The 19,922-nt window shown below is 36.8% G+C and overlaps 1 protein-coding gene across 3 annotated transcripts in view; it reads right to left on the reverse strand.

Moving 5' to 3' along the window:
- Positions 1 to 2,490: 2,490 nt before the first annotated feature.
- ATAD2B (ATPase family AAA domain containing 2B) overlaps positions 2,491 to 19,922 on the reverse strand; it is a 74,862-nt gene continuing 57,430 nt past the window's right edge. For 2 of the 3 annotated variants that reach the window (XM_059832443.1, XM_059832456.1), the window contains 5 exons: positions 19,713 to 19,850; positions 10,114 to 10,806; positions 8,346 to 8,473; positions 7,084 to 7,212; positions 2,491 to 5,702 (listed from right to left, as the gene is read on the reverse strand). In XM_059832443.1, coding sequence (XP_059688426.1) covers positions 5,661 to 5,702; positions 7,084 to 7,212; positions 8,346 to 8,473; positions 10,114 to 10,806; positions 19,713 to 19,850 — 1,130 coding nt within the window. In that variant the 3' untranslated portion in view covers positions 2,491 to 5,660. The remainder of the gene's footprint in view (positions 5,703 to 7,083; positions 7,213 to 8,345; positions 8,474 to 10,113; positions 10,807 to 19,712; positions 19,851 to 19,922) is intronic. The other variant, XM_059832451.1, reaches the window with a different exon arrangement.

A 19,922-nucleotide genomic window follows, 5' to 3' on the forward strand; every position in this document is an offset into this window, starting at 1 on the left:
TAATTCATCGGGATGACAAACGGTGTGAGCATTCCCAGCAGCCATCCAGTCTCAGGGACCTGTACATTTCTCACACGTACTCTGCCAAATTCCCGACTGCTGAGAGACAGCAGGAACAAAACAAAACAGTGAGAGGAGTCCACCACAACAGAACCCACTCAACTTCTGCAGTATGCCAACACATCCTAAGGGCTGCAGCAGCAATGCTTCAAATGCAGAGCCTGAACCACCTCCTCCTCTGCTCCCAACCTGCCCCACTCTTGTAACTGAATGTGAGGAGCCCTCCAACATAGCTTAACTACAGAATAGCTTTTGTACCTGAAACTTGAAAGCAGCTTTATTCCAAACCAGCATCCAAGTATCAGCAAACCTTAATAGGGATGGCCAGTTTACACGAACACTCCACTAAAAGTGGTGAATCCATTTTAAATCTTAGCAGCTTATTGTATTTTTAATTGAAAATTATTTTCCCTAGTATTAAAGAAAGGCTCAATATAGCAATAACTCAAATGCATTCCTAAAATAAATGGAATTTAGTAGTAGTCACAGCCATTTACTGGCAGTGGGTTCAACTGAAATATACTCCCTATGCAAATGATCACACTGTAAAAAAACTACTCACCTAGAAATGGAATGAGGCTGAATTAATTAGTGTTAAAGTTTATAATCCCTCATTTTTACATTAATAGTTACACAGCCACAAGTGATGCATAAAAGGAAAAGAAAAAAAATGAAGTGTTTGGCTTCATTAATCAGTTTACTGATTTAGCTTGCAGAATTTATTCACATGCAGTGCTAGCTTAAAACCCCATATATTACAAGTCCAAATCCAAATCCTACCCAAGATACAGAACAAAAGGATCTCACTTTTAATTTATTTAAACAAATTATCTAAGGGGCTTAAAGGAGGAAACAGAAGATGTGCAACACTGCAAATTTAAGGAAATAAGGGAAATTGCATTTCAAAACTACATTCAAGGCAGAAACCAACAGCAGAAGGAAGCGGCGTTAAGCACTGAACGCTTGACAAATATGAGTGTTGCACGAGCTTTTAACTAAGACTTTATTACCAACACGTGATGCAATCCAACTATTCCTCACTAATTCATGCTTCTGAAGAATCAAAGTTCATTAAGTATTTTTACAAGAATCCTTTTGTCAATGCTCAAATAAAGCACAGTTTTGTCCCTTTTGACTGATCACTTTTACAGCCACTGTCAGAAATCAGGGCTGAAACTGTTCTCTCCATTAACATGGCCATGACCACTCCCAAAAGACAAACAGATACGCAAGACCTCATACCCTACATTTTTTATTCACAGACCGCAAATCCCTTGAATGGTGTTAAGTGAGGTACTGGTATCCACAAGGCCATTCAGATCAAAGCAACACACCTGACCATGCTGATACAAAATGAGCATAGGCTCTCACTGATCAATTACTACATTATTGTATTTATATAATAAGTTATGTATTTTATTTACTATCTAATTGTGCTTTCAAAGCTGCATATAAAAGTGGGATTGGAGTCAGATGTGAAGTAAGTTACTACTACCCTCTTTCTCAACTAGTCTTTGCCCAGGAGCCCTACAGTTTAAGGCACACAGAAAGGAAAAGAGGAAAAGGAGCAGGTGTGTTATACGTCCTACACCTCAAGAGAGGCCATAACAGATCTATAAAACAGCTTCTCATACTCTGTTCCACATTATATACACCACATGCAGTGGTGTATATACCACATTATATACACCACATCCGGAGCAGTTAGCTCCGGATAAATTGCCAATGAGTAAGATGTTGGTTGATTCTTCACTTGCATAACCTCCAGCAGCTTGCTCTGCTATGCATGAATTATGGGGGGGGGGGGGGGGGGGCGGTGTAACTAAAGGAATTCCTAGATATATTAGAAGTTTATCTTTAAAAAACCCCAACAAAACACAAAAAGTAAGAAGAACTTTGATAAATCGGGAAGAAAAGAGTGTTTCTTTAAAAAAAACCTCTAATGAGAAACTCTGGTATTACTTGGATGCTGACGTACTACAAGCAGTCCCGGGTGCAACCCTGCAACTGAACATAAAACATTTTCTAAGCACAGAGCAGAACTTCCTAAGGACTACGTTATTCACTCGCCAATGTACAATGCTAATTTCACTTTGTCAGTCAAAATAATAATAGAATTTTTTTTCTTTAATGGACAAACACTGAAAGCAAAATTACACCTTAAACAACTAAACAGCAGAGTAAAACACCTGAACTGCGAAGTCAAGGAGGTCTGGAAAGAAAAAGACCGGTATCAGCCAGGAGGCAGCATTTCTTTTAAATACATTTTTGAAGGAGCTAAAGCTGTGTTTTCTTGTCATCTTTATTCAAGTATTTCACAGCAGTTATATTACAAATTACAGTAAAATGTCCAAAATTTCCAGAAGTTCAAAAAAATTAAATAACTTACTTCAAACTAACGTAAAATGAAGTCAAAATGCAAAACATCAATTTAAACACAGTTCTGAATAAAACTATAGAATCCAAAATATACCATAGTTGATGAAGGAAGTCTACTTAATCCACAAAGTAGACATATGTTAATGAAGCCAAACAGGACTCCCCAATGTCTAAATAACCCAATGTACAAGATACAAAAGATGCAAGTACAAGCCCAAATTCAAGCTTATGTTGTGATTACAAAACAAAACAAAAACAAAATAAATGACTATCAGCTACAGGACCTGCCGTTCAGGAGACTGAAGGTAAAACCAGAGCTGACCCACCAACTTAATTAAAAAAAAAAAAGGAAGACAAGATATTACAAAAAACAGTAATCCTATAAATACATTGGCATATGAGGAAATCAAGTAACAATACAGAGGACACGAAACAAAACAAAAAAATTAATCACAGGTGAGATTCAAGCTTGCAAATACAATTAACTCCATAGCCATCAACTTCACCCCAGAGCAACTCCATTATCTCCAAAACAGCCCCACCAGCCCCCCAGAGAAACCTCCTTTCTTCTGGCCGGCCACATTGCATTGACCCCAGCACAAGGACTCACACAGGAGTTTATTTGCAATTTTCACAACAAGAAACAAGGAAGAGAGGTCAATTTGTACAAACTCTTGCCAGTGCTATGTGGCAAAAAAATTAAAAACATACAAAGAGTAAACAAGTTTAGACCACATGGATAGATCAACAGCTGTTTTAACTCTATAACCACCAGACATCTGTAAAGGAAAACAAAAACTGAAGTGTGGTTATTTGGGCTAGGAAGGCGAGTATATCATTTTAGGTAAGCTGTCCACTAGAACATCTGGTATCAGCTACTTTTCTCTAAAACAACATGGCAGCTCCTCAGTTAGTAAAGTTGCCTCTTACGATTTCTCCCAATCAACAACTGACAGTAAAAATTTTCCTTTAGAAACCTGACCTTTTAGAACCATTTTTAATGCTAGGCATTAGCTTGAACTTGCTTTTCACACTCACTGGTGACTAAAATTCTCAACTGTTTTAATTCATATAAATTTATTATCTTCTTAAAAATGTATGCAGTTTTATCTTCCACAAGTGCTGCTGTTACTTGAACAAAAACTTCTTTGAGTAAGTGAAACTGGAATAAATATTTTTAAAAAATTCTGCAGCAAGAACCTGAGACTTGCAAAAACCCCTTTTATCAGAAACTTGCTACAAAAAATCTGCTACATTTTATTTAATCAAATCTTAAAGTTTGTAACAATTTCCATTAAAATACAAAATGCTGTTAATGTACCAGACACAAAAATATCTCAAACAGGTATGATGCTAATAAATACTAAATGAAACATGGAAAAAAATCCCATAATCAAATCTGAGATCAAAGAATCTCATTTAAAATGTATTTTCTGCTTGTTTTTGTTGGTTTTAATCGCACTTTCCCACCTAAAAAATACAGTGTTTCTGCATGGGTTGCATTTAGAAGGTGTAACTAGATGTACATGAATGCTTAAAACCTTTTTCTGCCATTAGCTATAAACAGTGGCATTTGGGGGAGAAAAAGATCTAAGACTGAATTATGTTTAACCACAATATACAAAGCACTTTGGATTACTGCAATAGCCCAAAGGCCATGTTTTGTTTCTCTGCAGCACTATACTACTATTAGTCGTAGAGGTGGAAACAAGTACCTTAGCTTCAGTTTGTAAATGGGAGCAGAGTGATTACAGTCCTCCATAAACACTGTTGGTAACTAAAATATAAAAAGCTGAGGTAGCTCAGTATCTCTGCAGTAGTCCAAGACTGTTTTCTCTAATTAAAAACTAATCACACTGTGTTGCATATTTCTGGAAAGACACTTCCGCAGCTACGTAGGGACAGTCACAATGAATGGTTAACGATGGTAACACCAGCCAACTTCTCTAAAACACTTTCCACGTAGGTTTGAAATAAATCAGCCCAAGTAATGTTTTAATACTGAGCTTGTGATAAAACATGTTTTTCTTGAAACTGCCTAGACTGTTCTCTCCAGTTGCCAGAAAGGAAAGGTTTTGAACTACACAATTCAGACCCAGAGAACTTTGGTCCGAACAGATCGATTCAAAAGGCTGTCCTCCAATCCCCCTAGATTAACAGTGCTTTGCACAGACCGAGTTGTGAAGCCTAGTTTAAGTTTTATTTTCAAGTGAGCTTGGGCTCCAGGACTTTGATCAACTATAGCGTCTTCTTACCTGCACTGCACAGTCCAAGCTATATTACAAACACGGAACTTCGGAAAGAAACCTGCCAGTATTAAACTTGGTTTTCTTAAAGAACTCAAAATGGAAAACAAAGAGATGGTGGGAAAATGCTTCATTTTTAGCAACACAGAAGAGTTTCACTGTGTAACTTGTTTCTAAAACAAATATATACCAATGAAAAAGTAATTCCACCATTTTGGTAAAGTATGTGGCTTTTTCAGTGTGTCTTAGTTTAGTTCGGTAGAGTAAGACAGGCATTATAGAACCATAATACTGGTTGCCATCCAATGAAGAGAATACAAATCATCCTTTTGGAGATCTTCATTCTGAAGACAGCTTTCTAACATTGCCATTTGCTATAATCCAAACCAATTGATTAGCCTTATCTTTCTCAATTGACTAAAAGGCACATTAAAGGCAGTTCTAGAGAGCCTCATCTTCAAATTACTGTACATCCAGTTACTCAAGATTCCTACCACAATGCATCATTGCCTTCTTTAGAACAGATTTTTTTGTCCGTTACCCCAGAGAAGAGAAAAATTGGAAAAAAAAAATTAAAAAAGATCACCTGTTTAAAAATATTCAACTTAGATCTGCTCTTTCCAGTTCTCTTGTATGTGTTGGTCTCCACTTTGCCTGAAGTTTCCCCAAAGATAATGCATGTAGAGTGAACAAGAGCAGAAATGAGAACAGTTTCTGTAGCACCAAAAATCTCCAAGCTGTGGCATTGTATTCTTTATTTAAATCAGATACAACTATATGAAGTTCCGTTTGGTTCTTGTAGGCTGGCTGGTTTCAGGTACCTGAGACAATAGCACCAAATTCAACAAAAAGAAAAAGAGAGAGCACTTAAGACCAAGGCTCTGCACATACTTGGTGCAAATGGAAACTAAATGGCTCAGAGGACTGCTCTCCCATGAGCAGTTTGAGAGGAAAAACCCACCCATCTTGACGAGTTCACAGGAATGTTTCAAAGACATGAACGGTTCTTTCCATCTCCTGCAAGAGACACAGAGCATCAATTATACATAAACATACAGAGACAGAAATAAAGTTACATTACATAATCATATTTACTGGGCTTTTTTTTTTTTAAATCTGAACAAATAATTAATAGGAAAATAGACACTTCTGTTTATTAGCTGCTACCTGCTAGCAAAATATGGTAAAAGAGGAAACTAATTAAAGAAGTATTAATACAGAAAAGCACTCCATTATGACAGTCCATGAGAAAACCCAAGTGTATTAGGGTCACTTATGTAATTAATATACTCAATAGGTATTAAGAAAGCATTGCAATGGCACACTGCATGAATTCAAGTCTGACTGCACACTTAGGCTATTGGTGACCCAGCTGTAAACACATACCTGCACAGTTTGGAGAATCAAAGTAAAGATCGGTCTCTCCATACCCCTGCTGGATAAATGTCTTTTTAATCTATCTAACATTTGGCACAGACTTTCAACATATTTTTAGGTAAAGATGGCAGAGGAATAGCATGAAAATGGTTTGAAAAGTATTTTGCAGGAACTCTACAATATCCTATGCTAAGGCCTTTCCAGATTTTGCTGTAAAATATTCATGGAGAAAAATATTCGGTGTTCAGTGACCCAACTGGAAACTAGCCACTGTCCTTTTTCAGCAGGGTTGGTTATCAGTTGAATCAGCAAACTGATTCAAACCCCTCTACAGCTACAACAATTACGCTGGAGGGAATGCATGTCCAGAGTTATGATCAGCCTACGCCAATGGTGAAATGACCAACTTACTGTTGATGCAGACAGGAGGCCTTTGACAGCAAACACTTTAGAGGCAAAGGATGACAGCAAAGCAGACAACTGGCTTACATCGTGCTGTACTGGACTGTCCCAAGGGTATACTTACCGATCTAGAGAAAGTTTGCAAACTTTTAAGGTCTTGTATGAAAGTCACAATTGGCAAACTGCATGGAGCAGAGGTACATAATTTTTTTTTGGCCTAGTTACGCAAATGCAAGTAAGGGCAACCGCAGCAACATTGGCTCCGTGTGCCTATAAAGTAGCCACTTTACGTCCACTATTATTATGCCACAAATGTGGAAACTCCTTTTATTCCATTTTTACTTTGCTACCATGTGCTTCTCCATGCTGCTGTATTCTCTCCTCTTTTTCCTCCATTCTTTTAGGTTAAATATTTAATCCTTTTCTGAGGAAAGTAACAACCTCTGTTTTTTAAGTCATTACTACACTAAACTTTTTTCTGTTTATAGATACCTTCCTCAAAGTCTATTTAAAGCTTTTGCCTGCTAGCACAACAATAAATTGATAGATTAAACTTAGTTCTTGAAAAAACAGTCTTACAACATTCAGATAAAGAATAAAAGAAACTGTACAACATCACCTCTATAAGTTGTGATTTGTCATAGTCTCTACGATGTCTGTAGATGCACTGACTGAGGAGTGAATACAATCTCTCAAGTTGGTCAACAGTTAGGTTGTCACTTTTCTTAACCACCAAATCAAGGAGTTTCTGTTGGAACAATGGAAGGAAAGGTTAAGAGGGTTTAAATAAAAAAATAAAAAGTGATTATAAAGGACAAATCAGAAATGCAATCTCCTTCTGAAGCCCTATTTTGGAGGGACACATACAAATAAAATGGACCACACCTGGCTGTCAGTAAGGCCACTGCTTCCATGTAGATCCAAAAGGACTCAATGTCTCTTTTTACTTCTCTGCTTATACCCACACTTTTTTTTCTTGTCTTAGATTTTATACTCCGTATAGCTGGAGCCATGTTTGTCCTGTTTGAATGATGCTTCATCCTGTTTCACCTTGGTCAATAATTATGACAAAGCAAACCATAAAAACTGCCTTGATAGCTAAAGCAGGCATTTTGAAGAACTTGCATTGGCATGAAATTGTAAGTACCGCCAAATGAGAACACATTTGGAATTTCACAAATGTTGAAAAATGGTACAATGAAAGAAGTGGGGGACAACACATGAAACACTGCTCATTTTACATAATAGCATACAGTAAATTTTAAGAATTTTTTTCCTCTCATAACACTTCTATTGTTTCCGAAGAGATTATCATCTGTACTACACAGCAAGTGGGATCTAAATTTCATAGTAGGTCAAGCTAGTTTCTGCAACAGAAGACAGCGAATTTTATTGTAACTTTGCTTAAAAAGAGACAAAACTGAAAAAAATTAACTAGCAGGGGTTCAGTCTGTGACGCCAAAACATCAGCACAAATTCCAATTTGTTTTCCAATCTACTAACAGTTCTTTCCACCAAGTATACGTACACGGGAAGGGAAAAGATGATGTTAACTCCTAATTACTAGGCACCCAGCAGTTCCTCAGTAACTGGCATGTCCAATTAACACATAAGAGTACCTGCAAAAACTGCAATTAAAATAGTGGACTGCTGTGCCATTACTGGATTTGTAAAGGTAGTAATGATGGAACAGTAAGGATTCAGTAGTTTTAACTTTTCATCCAAAAAATACGGATCGACAAATCATCTTCAAAAGTTACTGCTGCCATAATATTTGTTTGCAGTCAAAAATAAAAGAAATGTTGCTTCTGAACAGAGGAAGGAAGCATTTTTCATGGACAGTTTCATTAATAGTTCAAACTCATTTTTCAGTTCCATTACCTTTAGTCTGTCACGGTCAACAACTACAGAGGGTAAGGGATCCGATGGGTCCTCTGGGACCTGTTCCAAACTTGTGGGCTTTGACTGTTCCGTAGCAACTTTTCGTGCTTTCTTGCTTTTGAATACACCTGTAATTTGAAAAACAATTATCAGCACTGTCTGTCTCTCAAAACAAACAGCTTGTTTCTTCACTTTGGTTTGATTTCGCTTGGTTGGTTTGTTGGTTTTTTTTGAACCAAGCAAGCATGATTGTAGCAGTGCACATTATTCATCAGCTTTGCAGAACTCTAAATGTTTACAGGTGCACAAAACCACAGTTCAGAAAACACACATGAAACTGGTCATCCTTAAAACTGAACTCCAATGTCCCAATAGAAAACTGAATGTCACTGAAAGAGTTTTTCCAATGTATCATTTCTAGTTAGCAATGTCAAATTATACAGCTTAAGTGAAGTTCAGATATTAAGCTAACGCTCAAAATCTTTCTGCCTAAGTGAATTAAATCCTCATTTTTCTCTCCAAAGCATCCCATGTCTTCATCAACACAGTAACTCTAACATCTGCTCTACTCCTGAAACGTCATGCTTTTGTGACACATTTCTGTTTTCTTCCACCTCTGTATTAAAGCTGTTGTCCAATCCTGTTGTGGAGAACAAAATGTTTTTCTATCTCCTGATTCTCTCCCTACATTCATTCACTGTTTTTCTCCTCCTCAACTATTTAAAATGCCTTTTTGTTTTGAGGATGCCCTGTTATTATAACCATCCTTAATGTATCTAAAATTAAACTACTAAATTTAGAAATGTAAAGGCTCTTAACATACATCATACTCTTCTTCTGATATTCTTAGGACCTTTCTTCTACTATTCTCCTTCCCCTTAGAGAAAAATATGTCTGTACAAACACAGTCAACATGTATATAGTGATATTCTCATAATTCAGATCTCTTGTTAAAGCTCATTTACTTTGTAAATCTCAGCGCTAACTTTTGAAGTAAAGATTTCATTATTTTAGATAATTCTGAAAAGCTAATTAAAAAGGCAATCATGCATAAGACTTTTATTTCTCTTCCCCAAGGAAACTATGTCTCTTGTCTTCAAAGGACGTGGCCCCTTCTTTTATGCACTACCAGGGTTTCCCTTCTCCTTCTCTTATCTTTTTGCTGCACTGTTACTGTGTTGACTCTAACTCCAAAGGCAGATACCTTCTCCAACAGATAAACAATGGTTTATCTGGCTTTTGCTATGAGTTAAACTGCTTTAACTTTTGCTATGAACAAATGTTTTTCAAGGAATACATTTTGTATTTCTATAGTCTTTCATCCAATGTCAATGATGTTTTGTTAGAGATTTATAATAAAAGTCAAAACATACCATATAGATCAAAATATAGATCAGAACATATAGACCAAAACATATATCATATTCACCTGCATTGATAATATTTTTAATTCTTTAATCATTGTTTAAATGTTATCTCAGTATTTACAATATTTCCCATAAAGCCTGCAAAAATAAACATAATAGTGTAAGCATGGAGATACACTTATTTGCCTAAGAAAACATTACAGCAAGTCAACGGTGGACTTCTAATTTATCTATGTGGAATTAAATGTTGTAAGCATACCGAAAGCTTCAAATAAATAGACAGCAGTTCACAAAATATTATCATATAACAATAATTTTAAAATAAGATATTACAATTAAAAATATACACATATGAACTTGGACACTAAGATAAGGACAGAAACACTGAAAACAAGCTATACCTTCTTTATCTGCTTCAGCATCTTTAGTTTCAATGTCTGTGCTCTGTAGTGTTTTTTCATTATTGCTGCAATGTGGTAACTCAGCTTTCACTAGATCAGCTCCATGACTTTCACTGGAAGCTTCCTTTTTCTCCTTTGGCTGATCTTCAGATGAAGATTTTTGCTTGTTACTAGACCCATTGCTGTTGTCACAGGGTGGAACAGCATCAACTAATTCCATTTTACCATTATGACATGCTGGAACACGTAGACCCTCTGAGCGGTATACAGCTGTCTCTCCATTCACACGGTCCACTTTTGATGCAAAGTCCTTCCTTAATTCCTTTTCAGCACTCAGGGTAACACTGTTGGTTATTAACAGAGATTCATTTGAGCTCTCTTCTTCTGTGGATGCAAAATTGTTTTCCTTTCCTGATGTCCCATTGTCAAGCCTCTGCTCTACATCTATATCCATAATATCACAAGAGGATTCATCGTTTGTCATAGAGAGATCTCCTGTTTCCTCCCCATTCTCCTCAAGGAAGTCAGGGCTGGTATCTAGTTCTCCATTTTCCATTTTACTGTCCTCTCCATGATTTTCATCATCAGCAAACTTTGCATCATCTTCATCTTTCTTTAAATTATTGACTTTCCTCTTCTTAATAATGCCTTTGCCCCACTGTGAGCGCCGTCTTGATTTTCTCCTTATTCGAACTGAATTACAATGAAAAAAAGAAACTTTTAGATGCACAGGTACCCCTCCATAAAGAGACCAGGGTATTAGAATGTGCTGTAGTGTGTGAAGCAATCAAATGTGTTCACATTTCAAGGAAAAAGCAAGCTGCCTGTTGATGTCAATGTGAGGAAATGACAGATACCAAGGACTTTTAGAAGTATAAGGAGTGAACACTCAGTCGTGTACACAATTCCTACTCTAAACTACGGAAACAAGGAAGACTTGCTAGCCTTTCCTACTTAATGTGTTTTATATATACCCATTTGTAGGTAAAACACTGAAAGAAAACAGCTAAGCATTCTTGTATATACATTTCTTATTTGTACTTTCAGTGCCTTTGAAAAATCACATAATAAACTTGTTTTCAGAAAGAGCTTTTTTTTTTTTTACTAACCTATTTGCAGTGAGATACAACTAAGACACAAATCTAAGAGAGGTTTTGGGACACATTTGCAATATGATCAGCGAATACAGAAGGAAGACCATTCAAACCTAATACTACTGTCAACATCCTTTTCAAGACCACTAGCAAGACACACCTCAGAAGACTAAGGAGGAGATTGGGGAAAAACTGAAACTTCTACATTCAAATTCAAGTAATGATGCAGACTGCTCATATTTTTGCAAAAGTGCTGAAGTTGCAGCCAAGTGATTATAATTGAAAATCACAGCCAATAGTTACCAGAGATTAACAAACTTCCTTCCATTTCAAAATTAACTCCTATGTTGAGCACCTCCATAAGGTTCTTGGTATTTGTAGATTGCTTTGATTTATGGGGTATTAAGTCCTAGATCTGCATCTGCCAACCTCACACTGAGTTACAAAGATCTTGCTTTGAAAATACAAGCACTATGCAGGTACAAGAGTAGAGAATTAATTCACAGAAGCTCAGAGAAGCAGAATTTCACTTGAGTTTCCTCCCCATGAGTAGCATATGTAAGCAGGTAGTTTAACCACTACATCAGGAATAAATCTTAACGTTTCAGATTTAAAGCTATCAAAAGATACAATCACATCGCAATAAAAACCATAGTCTCACTTGGAACATGTATTTATTGTTACAAATAATCCTTAAGATTTGAGGAAAAAAATACGCTTTCTCCAGCTATTTTGCAGATTTGATAGTGGCTTCCACAGTCAGTGTCACCGTTTTATTGATGACAAACTACAACCTATTCACATAACTTTTCAGAGCTCATGTAATCTTTCCAAGATCTAGAGTTAACCGTCACCCTTCTGTTTAGTATGGTCTCAAGAAAACAGATCTCAAAAACATGGGTCAATGGTACAGAAGCTTCAAAGTTGAGGTATCCACTGTTGCTGTCCCTCAAATCCAGCAGCAGAGTTACAGAACTGCAGACTATATAGAAATAAAGTTAATAGTTGGAAAAGGAAACATATAATTAGAAGATTCAAAGATTGTCAATCATTAAGCAAGCAAGTCTGCTTGCCTTAATGTGGAGGAACTCTAGTGAGAAGATGTAGCAGTCAAAGCAGATATGTTTCTTTTGAAATTTCTGTAGTTTGACTACTACAGTATATTGAGTGCAGTACCGTATTAGTGGAGGCTAACAAGTTTACTTTATGCTGCAGAAAAGAAGACCCTTATATGCCTCTGCACTGCTTAAAAGTCCATCAGAGAATGTGAATCCTCTGTCATTAAATGATAAAACTCACATCCATCAAACAGTAGATTCTGGTTTTACCTTTACTTCATGAGGAATTCCTGGGGATTAAAATCCAGAGGAGATGCTCATGGCAAGCAAGATCACCATGGATCTAGATTTTGTGTCTGCAGTATCATCAAGAACCACTTGAAGCAATGCATGTGTTTCAAGTTTTTCTTCTGTGATCAAAACCCTAAACTTCTGATGTCTTGTGTGTTAAGTAACTCAAAGCCTTGAGAAAGCACTTATTACCAGCAATTTGCACTCTTATGCAGCATCCAGGTTATCTACATATCTGCCACAGTAATTTAGCTGCTTCCAGTAGCTCCACATTCCTTACCAAGGGGCACTGAATAGTCCACTTGAAAGTCTCTGGAGTTTTTAGTCACGAAGTCCCAAACTGCAGTCAGAGATAAGCAGCAAGAAAGAACGGAGCACAGTTCCACAATAGCTTGAAAAGCAAAATGAGGTGCCAGCTTCCACTAACAGACAAAGCCATTTCTCCCTCCAAAGCCAGTTATAGCATTTCCACTACCTCATTTGTGCCGGCACTACTGTTCCTGCAGTAAAACAGATAAGGGAACTAAATCTATCCGAAACATTATGGGCTTTTTTCTGGGTTAGTTTTCAACATCTTCAGTTCCCCAACTGAGCTTCCAAAGTCATGAATGATGGTGCTGGCACAGGGGAGATGGTCAGAATACGCAACCAGTGAAAAGGCAAGACAGCGCCTTTAGTAACGAGGTGCAGGACAGCACCTCAAGTAGTAGCTTGAAGTGACACCTAAAAGACATGCCATTTTCTTCACCTAGATGGAAGGTGCTCAAGGCACAGACCTGACAAATGCATTAGAAAAAATTGCATGCAACAACTTAACATATTTATGATCTTTATCAGCATATATAACAGTTCGTGTTATGTAAACAAATACTTGAAGAACATGGGCACTTCTACTCAACAAGGAGTCAAGTTCCATAAGAAGGAGATGAAGTATGTTTCAAAAAAAACTTTGGCTGCAGAATCCCCAGCATTTTCTCCTCCTAGTCAACTGCTTTCCCCCACCATCCCCTATAATGCTCTCAACTCAAGCTCTTCCCAGTATTTCTCACAAAACTCTCCCAATACCTTCAGTTCCTCCCCACCCCAGCTGAACAGGACACAAGATACAGTACACCTGAGGTGTGCATGCCATGCCTGGCCAATACAATGTTGTAACTGATCAGCTAACAAGGCCAGGTAGAACACGTAACTACCATTTTCAACCTATAGCCTTCTCCTTCAGTAGATGCCTAGATTTATCCAGCTACCACTTTTAACAAAACCTGCAGCAATATAGTCTTTCAGCCCTCAACTCCTGTCAAATCTGTCTGAATCCAGCTAAATGATTCAGAAGTTATTAGGGGAGCCGAGTTGGACAGAGAGCACAGGTATTATTTTCTTGGGAAACCAAGCTAAAAATATAATTTACATGAAACCCGGGTAATTATGTTAGTAAAGCACATGACAAGACAGTCCCATAGGAAAATTAAAGAGAAAAATGAAGTCAAAAGAGAAGAGACAATCAGATTAATATCACCTGTGGAGATCAGTCTTAGATCTTCCACCTCTATAGATCTGCTCATTTTCCCTCTGCTGAGTTGCTATTGTACAATAGCAACTATTACAGCTATTTACATTTTTGGTACATTCAGCTGGCTCTTAAGAACTACTGAATGACACCTTCCCTGCTGCAAGAGAGCCATGAACAAACACAAGGTTCACCTGCAACTTCACAAGCAGAGATCAGGCTCCCGCTCTAACTAAAATTACATTCAATAGAGTTTACAGCATTCATTTATATCACATATCTGAAAGGCTCATGGCTGCTGGTTGGTTTCTGTGTCAAGGAGGTAAAATTAGAAAAAAAAATACGAAGCAAACAGTAATAAACACAAGAAAATCAACAACTTCTGCAGACAAAACTTTACACCAAATCTTTAAACAATTTAAAGCAAACATTGCCAGAGTTTTCAAAGGGGAGGAAGAGTAAGATATATCTTAAAGGTCTGAAAACTGGTTTTTGTTACATCACTTGTGCATACCACTTAGAGGAAAAAAAATATTTTAGAAGATGTCATTAAAAAAAACTTTTTCTAAAAAGTCTCTCTATTTACCATGTTTATAAGAAATGTGGCGATAATGCTTTCGGGAAAACCTTCTTAAGAGAGGCTGAGCAATCTTGCATCACTGAGTTAGAAAGGAGATTAAAAACAAGAGAATATAAAAAAAGTCACTGATCAGGTAAATTGTAGGACCCTCTTTGCCCTCTGTTAGAGAAAAAAGACATTCGGTTAATTCAAGAGGCAGGTATTTAATAGTGATGAAAGAAAATTTCTTTGCCACTAGATATCACTGAGTCCAGAAGTTTGATGGGATCCCAAAAAAAGAACAGGCAGTCAGGATTTATTAGAACTCCCACAAGTTCACTAAATGGCATTTTAAATTAGAAGAATTACAAAGCCTATAGGTTTTAAAAGAACTGTTAATCAACTCAGAATCAGCTAAGTTTCCTTCAAAATCACGCATGAAAGAAATAATTTTTATTTCTCAAATGTTTGCAACTTCCTTTTAAAGCATCTGGTTGAAGCCAGCATCAGATACAGGAGATCAAACTACTCTCATCCAGAATGCCAACTCCTACACTACCCAGAACAAAATGATAAAGAAATAAAGAGAGACAGTTGTCTAAGCTCTGAGTAAAGGTGTCCTCAAATTCCAGAAAATAATTTTTAATGTTGTTTTCAAGCTACAGTACTTGCCTCTATCTCAACTGAGAATTAATCCAAGTCAAATCCCTTTTCTGAAGAGCAGGAGGAGAAAAGAAAACAGAAGCAAGTGTAGGATTTGTGACAAAACATCAGCAGCTACCAGGATTTTAATGTTAGCATCTGGATGACTGTTAACGTGCCAGTATCCAAATTCTGAATCCAAATTCAGAACTAGTCCAAAAGGCAGAAAATAGTTAAAATAATAAAAACCATATGACATCTGGTCTGCCATGTCCTTTGATAAGACATTACTGTAGTCACATGAATGCCTGAAGTACAGTAATCACTGACACCACTATATCAGAAAGGTCAAAGAAAACAGATTAAACAGATGAAAATCAGACAAAGACTGAGAATAAAATGGTTTCTGAGAAAGTTCATAAACAAAAGACCTTTTCTTTCTAAAAATCTTTTTTAAAAATACTCCTGCCAAAACAAAACCTCCTTTCCATTATAAAGCAGAAACAAATAGTTTTGTATGATAGCAAAGATCGTCATTTAGCAAAGAAAAAACCAAAAAAACAGCAACAACAAAAACACACACAATATTATTATTTAATTAGGAACTACATTTCCTGCAGCAGTTTTTCATATCCTTGCTGGATCTCACTACAGTTCTTTCTACAGAGACCACTAATCACTTCAATTATTGAGAAAAGTTAGCAGAGTGTTTACTTCATATTTCATAAAATGACTTTTATATAAAACTTATATTTTTAATATTTCACATAACAAAATATTTTATTTGCTCCAAATGCCATTTTCACAGCTATCATACTTGTCATACACCATAAAAGACCTCTATGAAGAAAACGTAAAATCTGCAGTCTATCACTACAATATATTATTGTTAAATACTGCAAAAAAAGGTAAGAATGTAAAACCAAATCTTCCCCATACAATTTATTTGTATGTGACACTAAAAGAAGCAACTGCAAGACAGTAAAATAATATGCAACATACTCCATCTACTGGCAAAATAGAGCAGTAGGACAAAGCTTTACTATACAGCGTCCCAATAATTAAAGAGATGCTAATGTTTTATGCGCTAACGTGTATCTAAACCACTTAGCGATGATTAATTTACCAGACACACCAAACTGCACATTGCTGGTAGTTTCCTTTTCCACACATGTACATATAAAGCAGAAACGAGACCCATCTCATTGGCACCCAGTGACAAGACGTATTGGGCACAGATTGAAATATAAGACATTCAAATCAAAATTAAGAAAAATAAGTTATCGTTGAGAGTAGCCAAGCACTAGACAAGGTTTCCCAGGCATGTCACAGAGCGTCTATTTTGGAGATATTCAAAACACAACTGGACACAGCCTTGAGCAACCAGCTCTGAGTAGGAGAGTTAGACTAGATGACGTCCAGAGGTTCCTTCCAACCACAACAATTTTGTGATTCTATGATCCTACAACTACTTATATCAGACTTTTGACCTATGTCCCATTCTAAGCTCCCACAAGAACACTTGCACTTTTCTCAAAACACACAGTCAATATGGAAATATTTTGAATTATCTGTGGCAGAACTCTCCCAAATGGATTTTCAGCAACTTCTAGTAATGCAATACATTTAAAACCCACCTATACTCTGATACACCATCCACCACAGGTGAACCTTCAACAAGGGAAACAGAAGTTGCAGATTAAATCTGAGTCAGGAACGCATATCACCATGCCTTCAAATAGAACAACTACTTTGTGCCACACTTCTGTTCACCTATCTGGGCTAATAAAATAAATAAATAAAAAAATCTAAAATATATTAGAGAAATAAAATTAATCACAAAATAATAGGTAACTAAAATACTGTAAACAAAGCTCCTAAAAAAATTAATTTGATCAGGAAAATAATATTATGACTGGTGATTTTTTTCCTTAGATTTATCTAAGGAAAAAAATTAGTTCAAGTTCAAATGGCAGAAAAAATGGAAGATTTTTAGAACTATTAATTGGAAAGTACAGTTTTTATCCTGTGTAATTAAAATACATGAATCATTGTCCTTGTTACTCGGCTTGTGTAATACATTTCACAGAATCACAGAATCACTAAGGTTGGAAAAGACCTATAAGATCATCAAGTCCAACCATCAACCAAAAAAAACCACCACCATGCCCATTAAACCATGTCCCACAATGCCATATCCACACACTCCTTGAATACCTCCAGGGAGGGTGACTCCACTACCTCCCTGAGCAGTCTATTCCACTCTCTCACTGAAGAAATTTTTCCTAATATCCAGTCTGAATCTCCCCTGGCACAACTTGAGGCCATTTCCTCTTGTCCTGTCACTCGTCACTTGGGAGAAGAGACCAACACCCACCTCTCTGCAACCCCCTTTCAGGGAGTTGTAGAGAGCGATGAGGTCTCCCCTCAGCCTCCTCTTCTCCAGACTGAACAACGCCAGCTCCCTCAGCTGCTCCTCATCAGACTTGTGCTTAGTCTTAAAAAAAAAAAATCTCAGTTCTTGACCATAAAAGATTTCCACTCTGTTCAGAAATCCCTTCTCTAAACGTGTTTCTTCCATTTATACAATCACAATCCACCATAGAATTTGCTGCTATACGAGCTCCCTACAATCTGCTCAGTTCTGCTCTCAATTTACTCCAGCTCCTTCCTCCAAACACCCTTCTAAGACTGTATCTCTTCCTAATTTCTAGTCTCTGCCTAACACCACATCAATCTTTAAATGTGCCCATGTACTACTTGAATTTCTTCTGCAGATTTCTGATTGCTCATCAATTCCTGGTTCTCTCTCTTGACTACTAGATGCATCACATCCCTCCTGGACTAGCTACCTTTCCTAGACTCAGCCTTAAAAGGCAGATTTTCATTTCATCATAGTCCCAAACACCACTAAGTCTCAAATTTTCTTGGCTTCCAACCTAAATCACCAAAATACTAGCTGGATCAGTGCCTTAACACTAACTTCTTTTTTGTTTACACACAAATGCTGGCAGTTTCCTTCAGTTGACGGCTCTAGTTTTCAAATGACTGCCACTGCATCCACAACATTAGGTGGAGAAGAGAGCAGAGGTACCGGAGCTTCTTTTTATACAAGTCACCAGCAACAGCTATCTCTCTTCCTAAGAGATGTCTGGCTTGGAGGTCTATAAACCGCACCGTCTGCTGAACAGCATGTAGAACCGGGAAAGTGCTCTGTAGATCAGCCAGAGTGAGAATCTCCATCTTGGATTTCATCAGAAACTAAAAAAAAACAATTGAGAATCCTTTCCCTCCTCTCTCTGTTTTTGCACAAGCTGCCAAATGAATAAACAGCTTGGATCCACATCATCAATTTATTACATAACAATTTATTTAAGCTATAACTCTGTACGATTGACTTTTAATTCCTTTAACGGAAGAAATTACAGTTTCAGGAAATAAAACCATATACCTCTAATTAATTAAACTATTTGACATCAACACTATCATTCATACATAAACAATGTTCATCTCTGGGCAACTATCACCATGCCTAGAAAACTCTTTCTCATCTAGGAAAAGCACCATGAAGGAGAGCACAAAGACCAATGAAAATCTGTCAGCTCCAATCTATCAGTTTGCCTATTAAGCAATAATTGATAATGCTATTAATAATATATTAACAGTGGATTCCACATCTTCAGCAGGAAGGCCGTGCACAACTATCAGTATATTCCTCATACTCACTTTCTCTTACAATCTTTATTTTGCTTAAAACAAAAATATCTGTTGTGTATTTCCCTGTTCTAATCAACTTACCTCTTGAAAATAATTAGCAGTGCCTCTGATTACCTCACCACACTTAAACAGTCACTCCTCACAAATATAGAGATTTTGATCAATTAATTGGACTAATCCAGGAAGCAGCAGCAAGAGTATCTTAACATTCTCCAATAATGGGTACCGATTATTGAAAACCCGGTGCCATAAAGGAAAATACAGTTAAATTTGTAATCTCTTTTCTAACTTTTCACATGATACTGTATGCACGGAAGATATGAAGTAAGTAACTATACTGCATGTGAGAGAGTATGAAAACAGCATGTATGTACCTGTGAATACACACACAGAGTAAACAAATCTTAACACTTATCAAACAGATAGAAGTGATCTTCTCATTGGATCAGAGCTGACTTATACTGAAAATGGTCTTTTACAAAGAAAAATGTAATACTCATGTTACATTAGAAAAAGTTATTCTTTATCACAAAAACAGAAATCCTGCTTCTTTACAACTTCTTGGGCAGAGATTTCATGTAGTCAGAAAAAGAGTATTTCCTAAAGTTCCACATGTTTCATGCCTAAAATTACTTCTGGAAATAATCAGTAAACAGTAGTAGAGACACATTTGAAATGTTTGCCATTGGAAGCACCTCTAATTTTGCACAATTATCACCCAAAGTACTCACACGCACATTTATTCGCAGAGTTGGGCCATAACGCCATTGTGGGGTTTTGTCTGTTCCGAAAAGCGTCTTCAGCTCTAGCTTCTGTTTTCCGTACAGTGGAACCATGAGGATTTATTTGTTCTACTGTTACTGATAAGCCTGTATACAGAAGATAACCATAGCTATTTAAATAAACCAAGCTGCATAAAACTACTGAATTTAAAAAGAAAC

Source organism: Gavia stellata, chromosome 2 (genome assembly GCF_030936135.1).
Source record: "Gavia stellata isolate bGavSte3 chromosome 2, bGavSte3.hap2, whole genome shotgun sequence".
Taxonomy (NCBI): domain Eukaryota; kingdom Metazoa; phylum Chordata; class Aves; order Gaviiformes; family Gaviidae; genus Gavia; species Gavia stellata.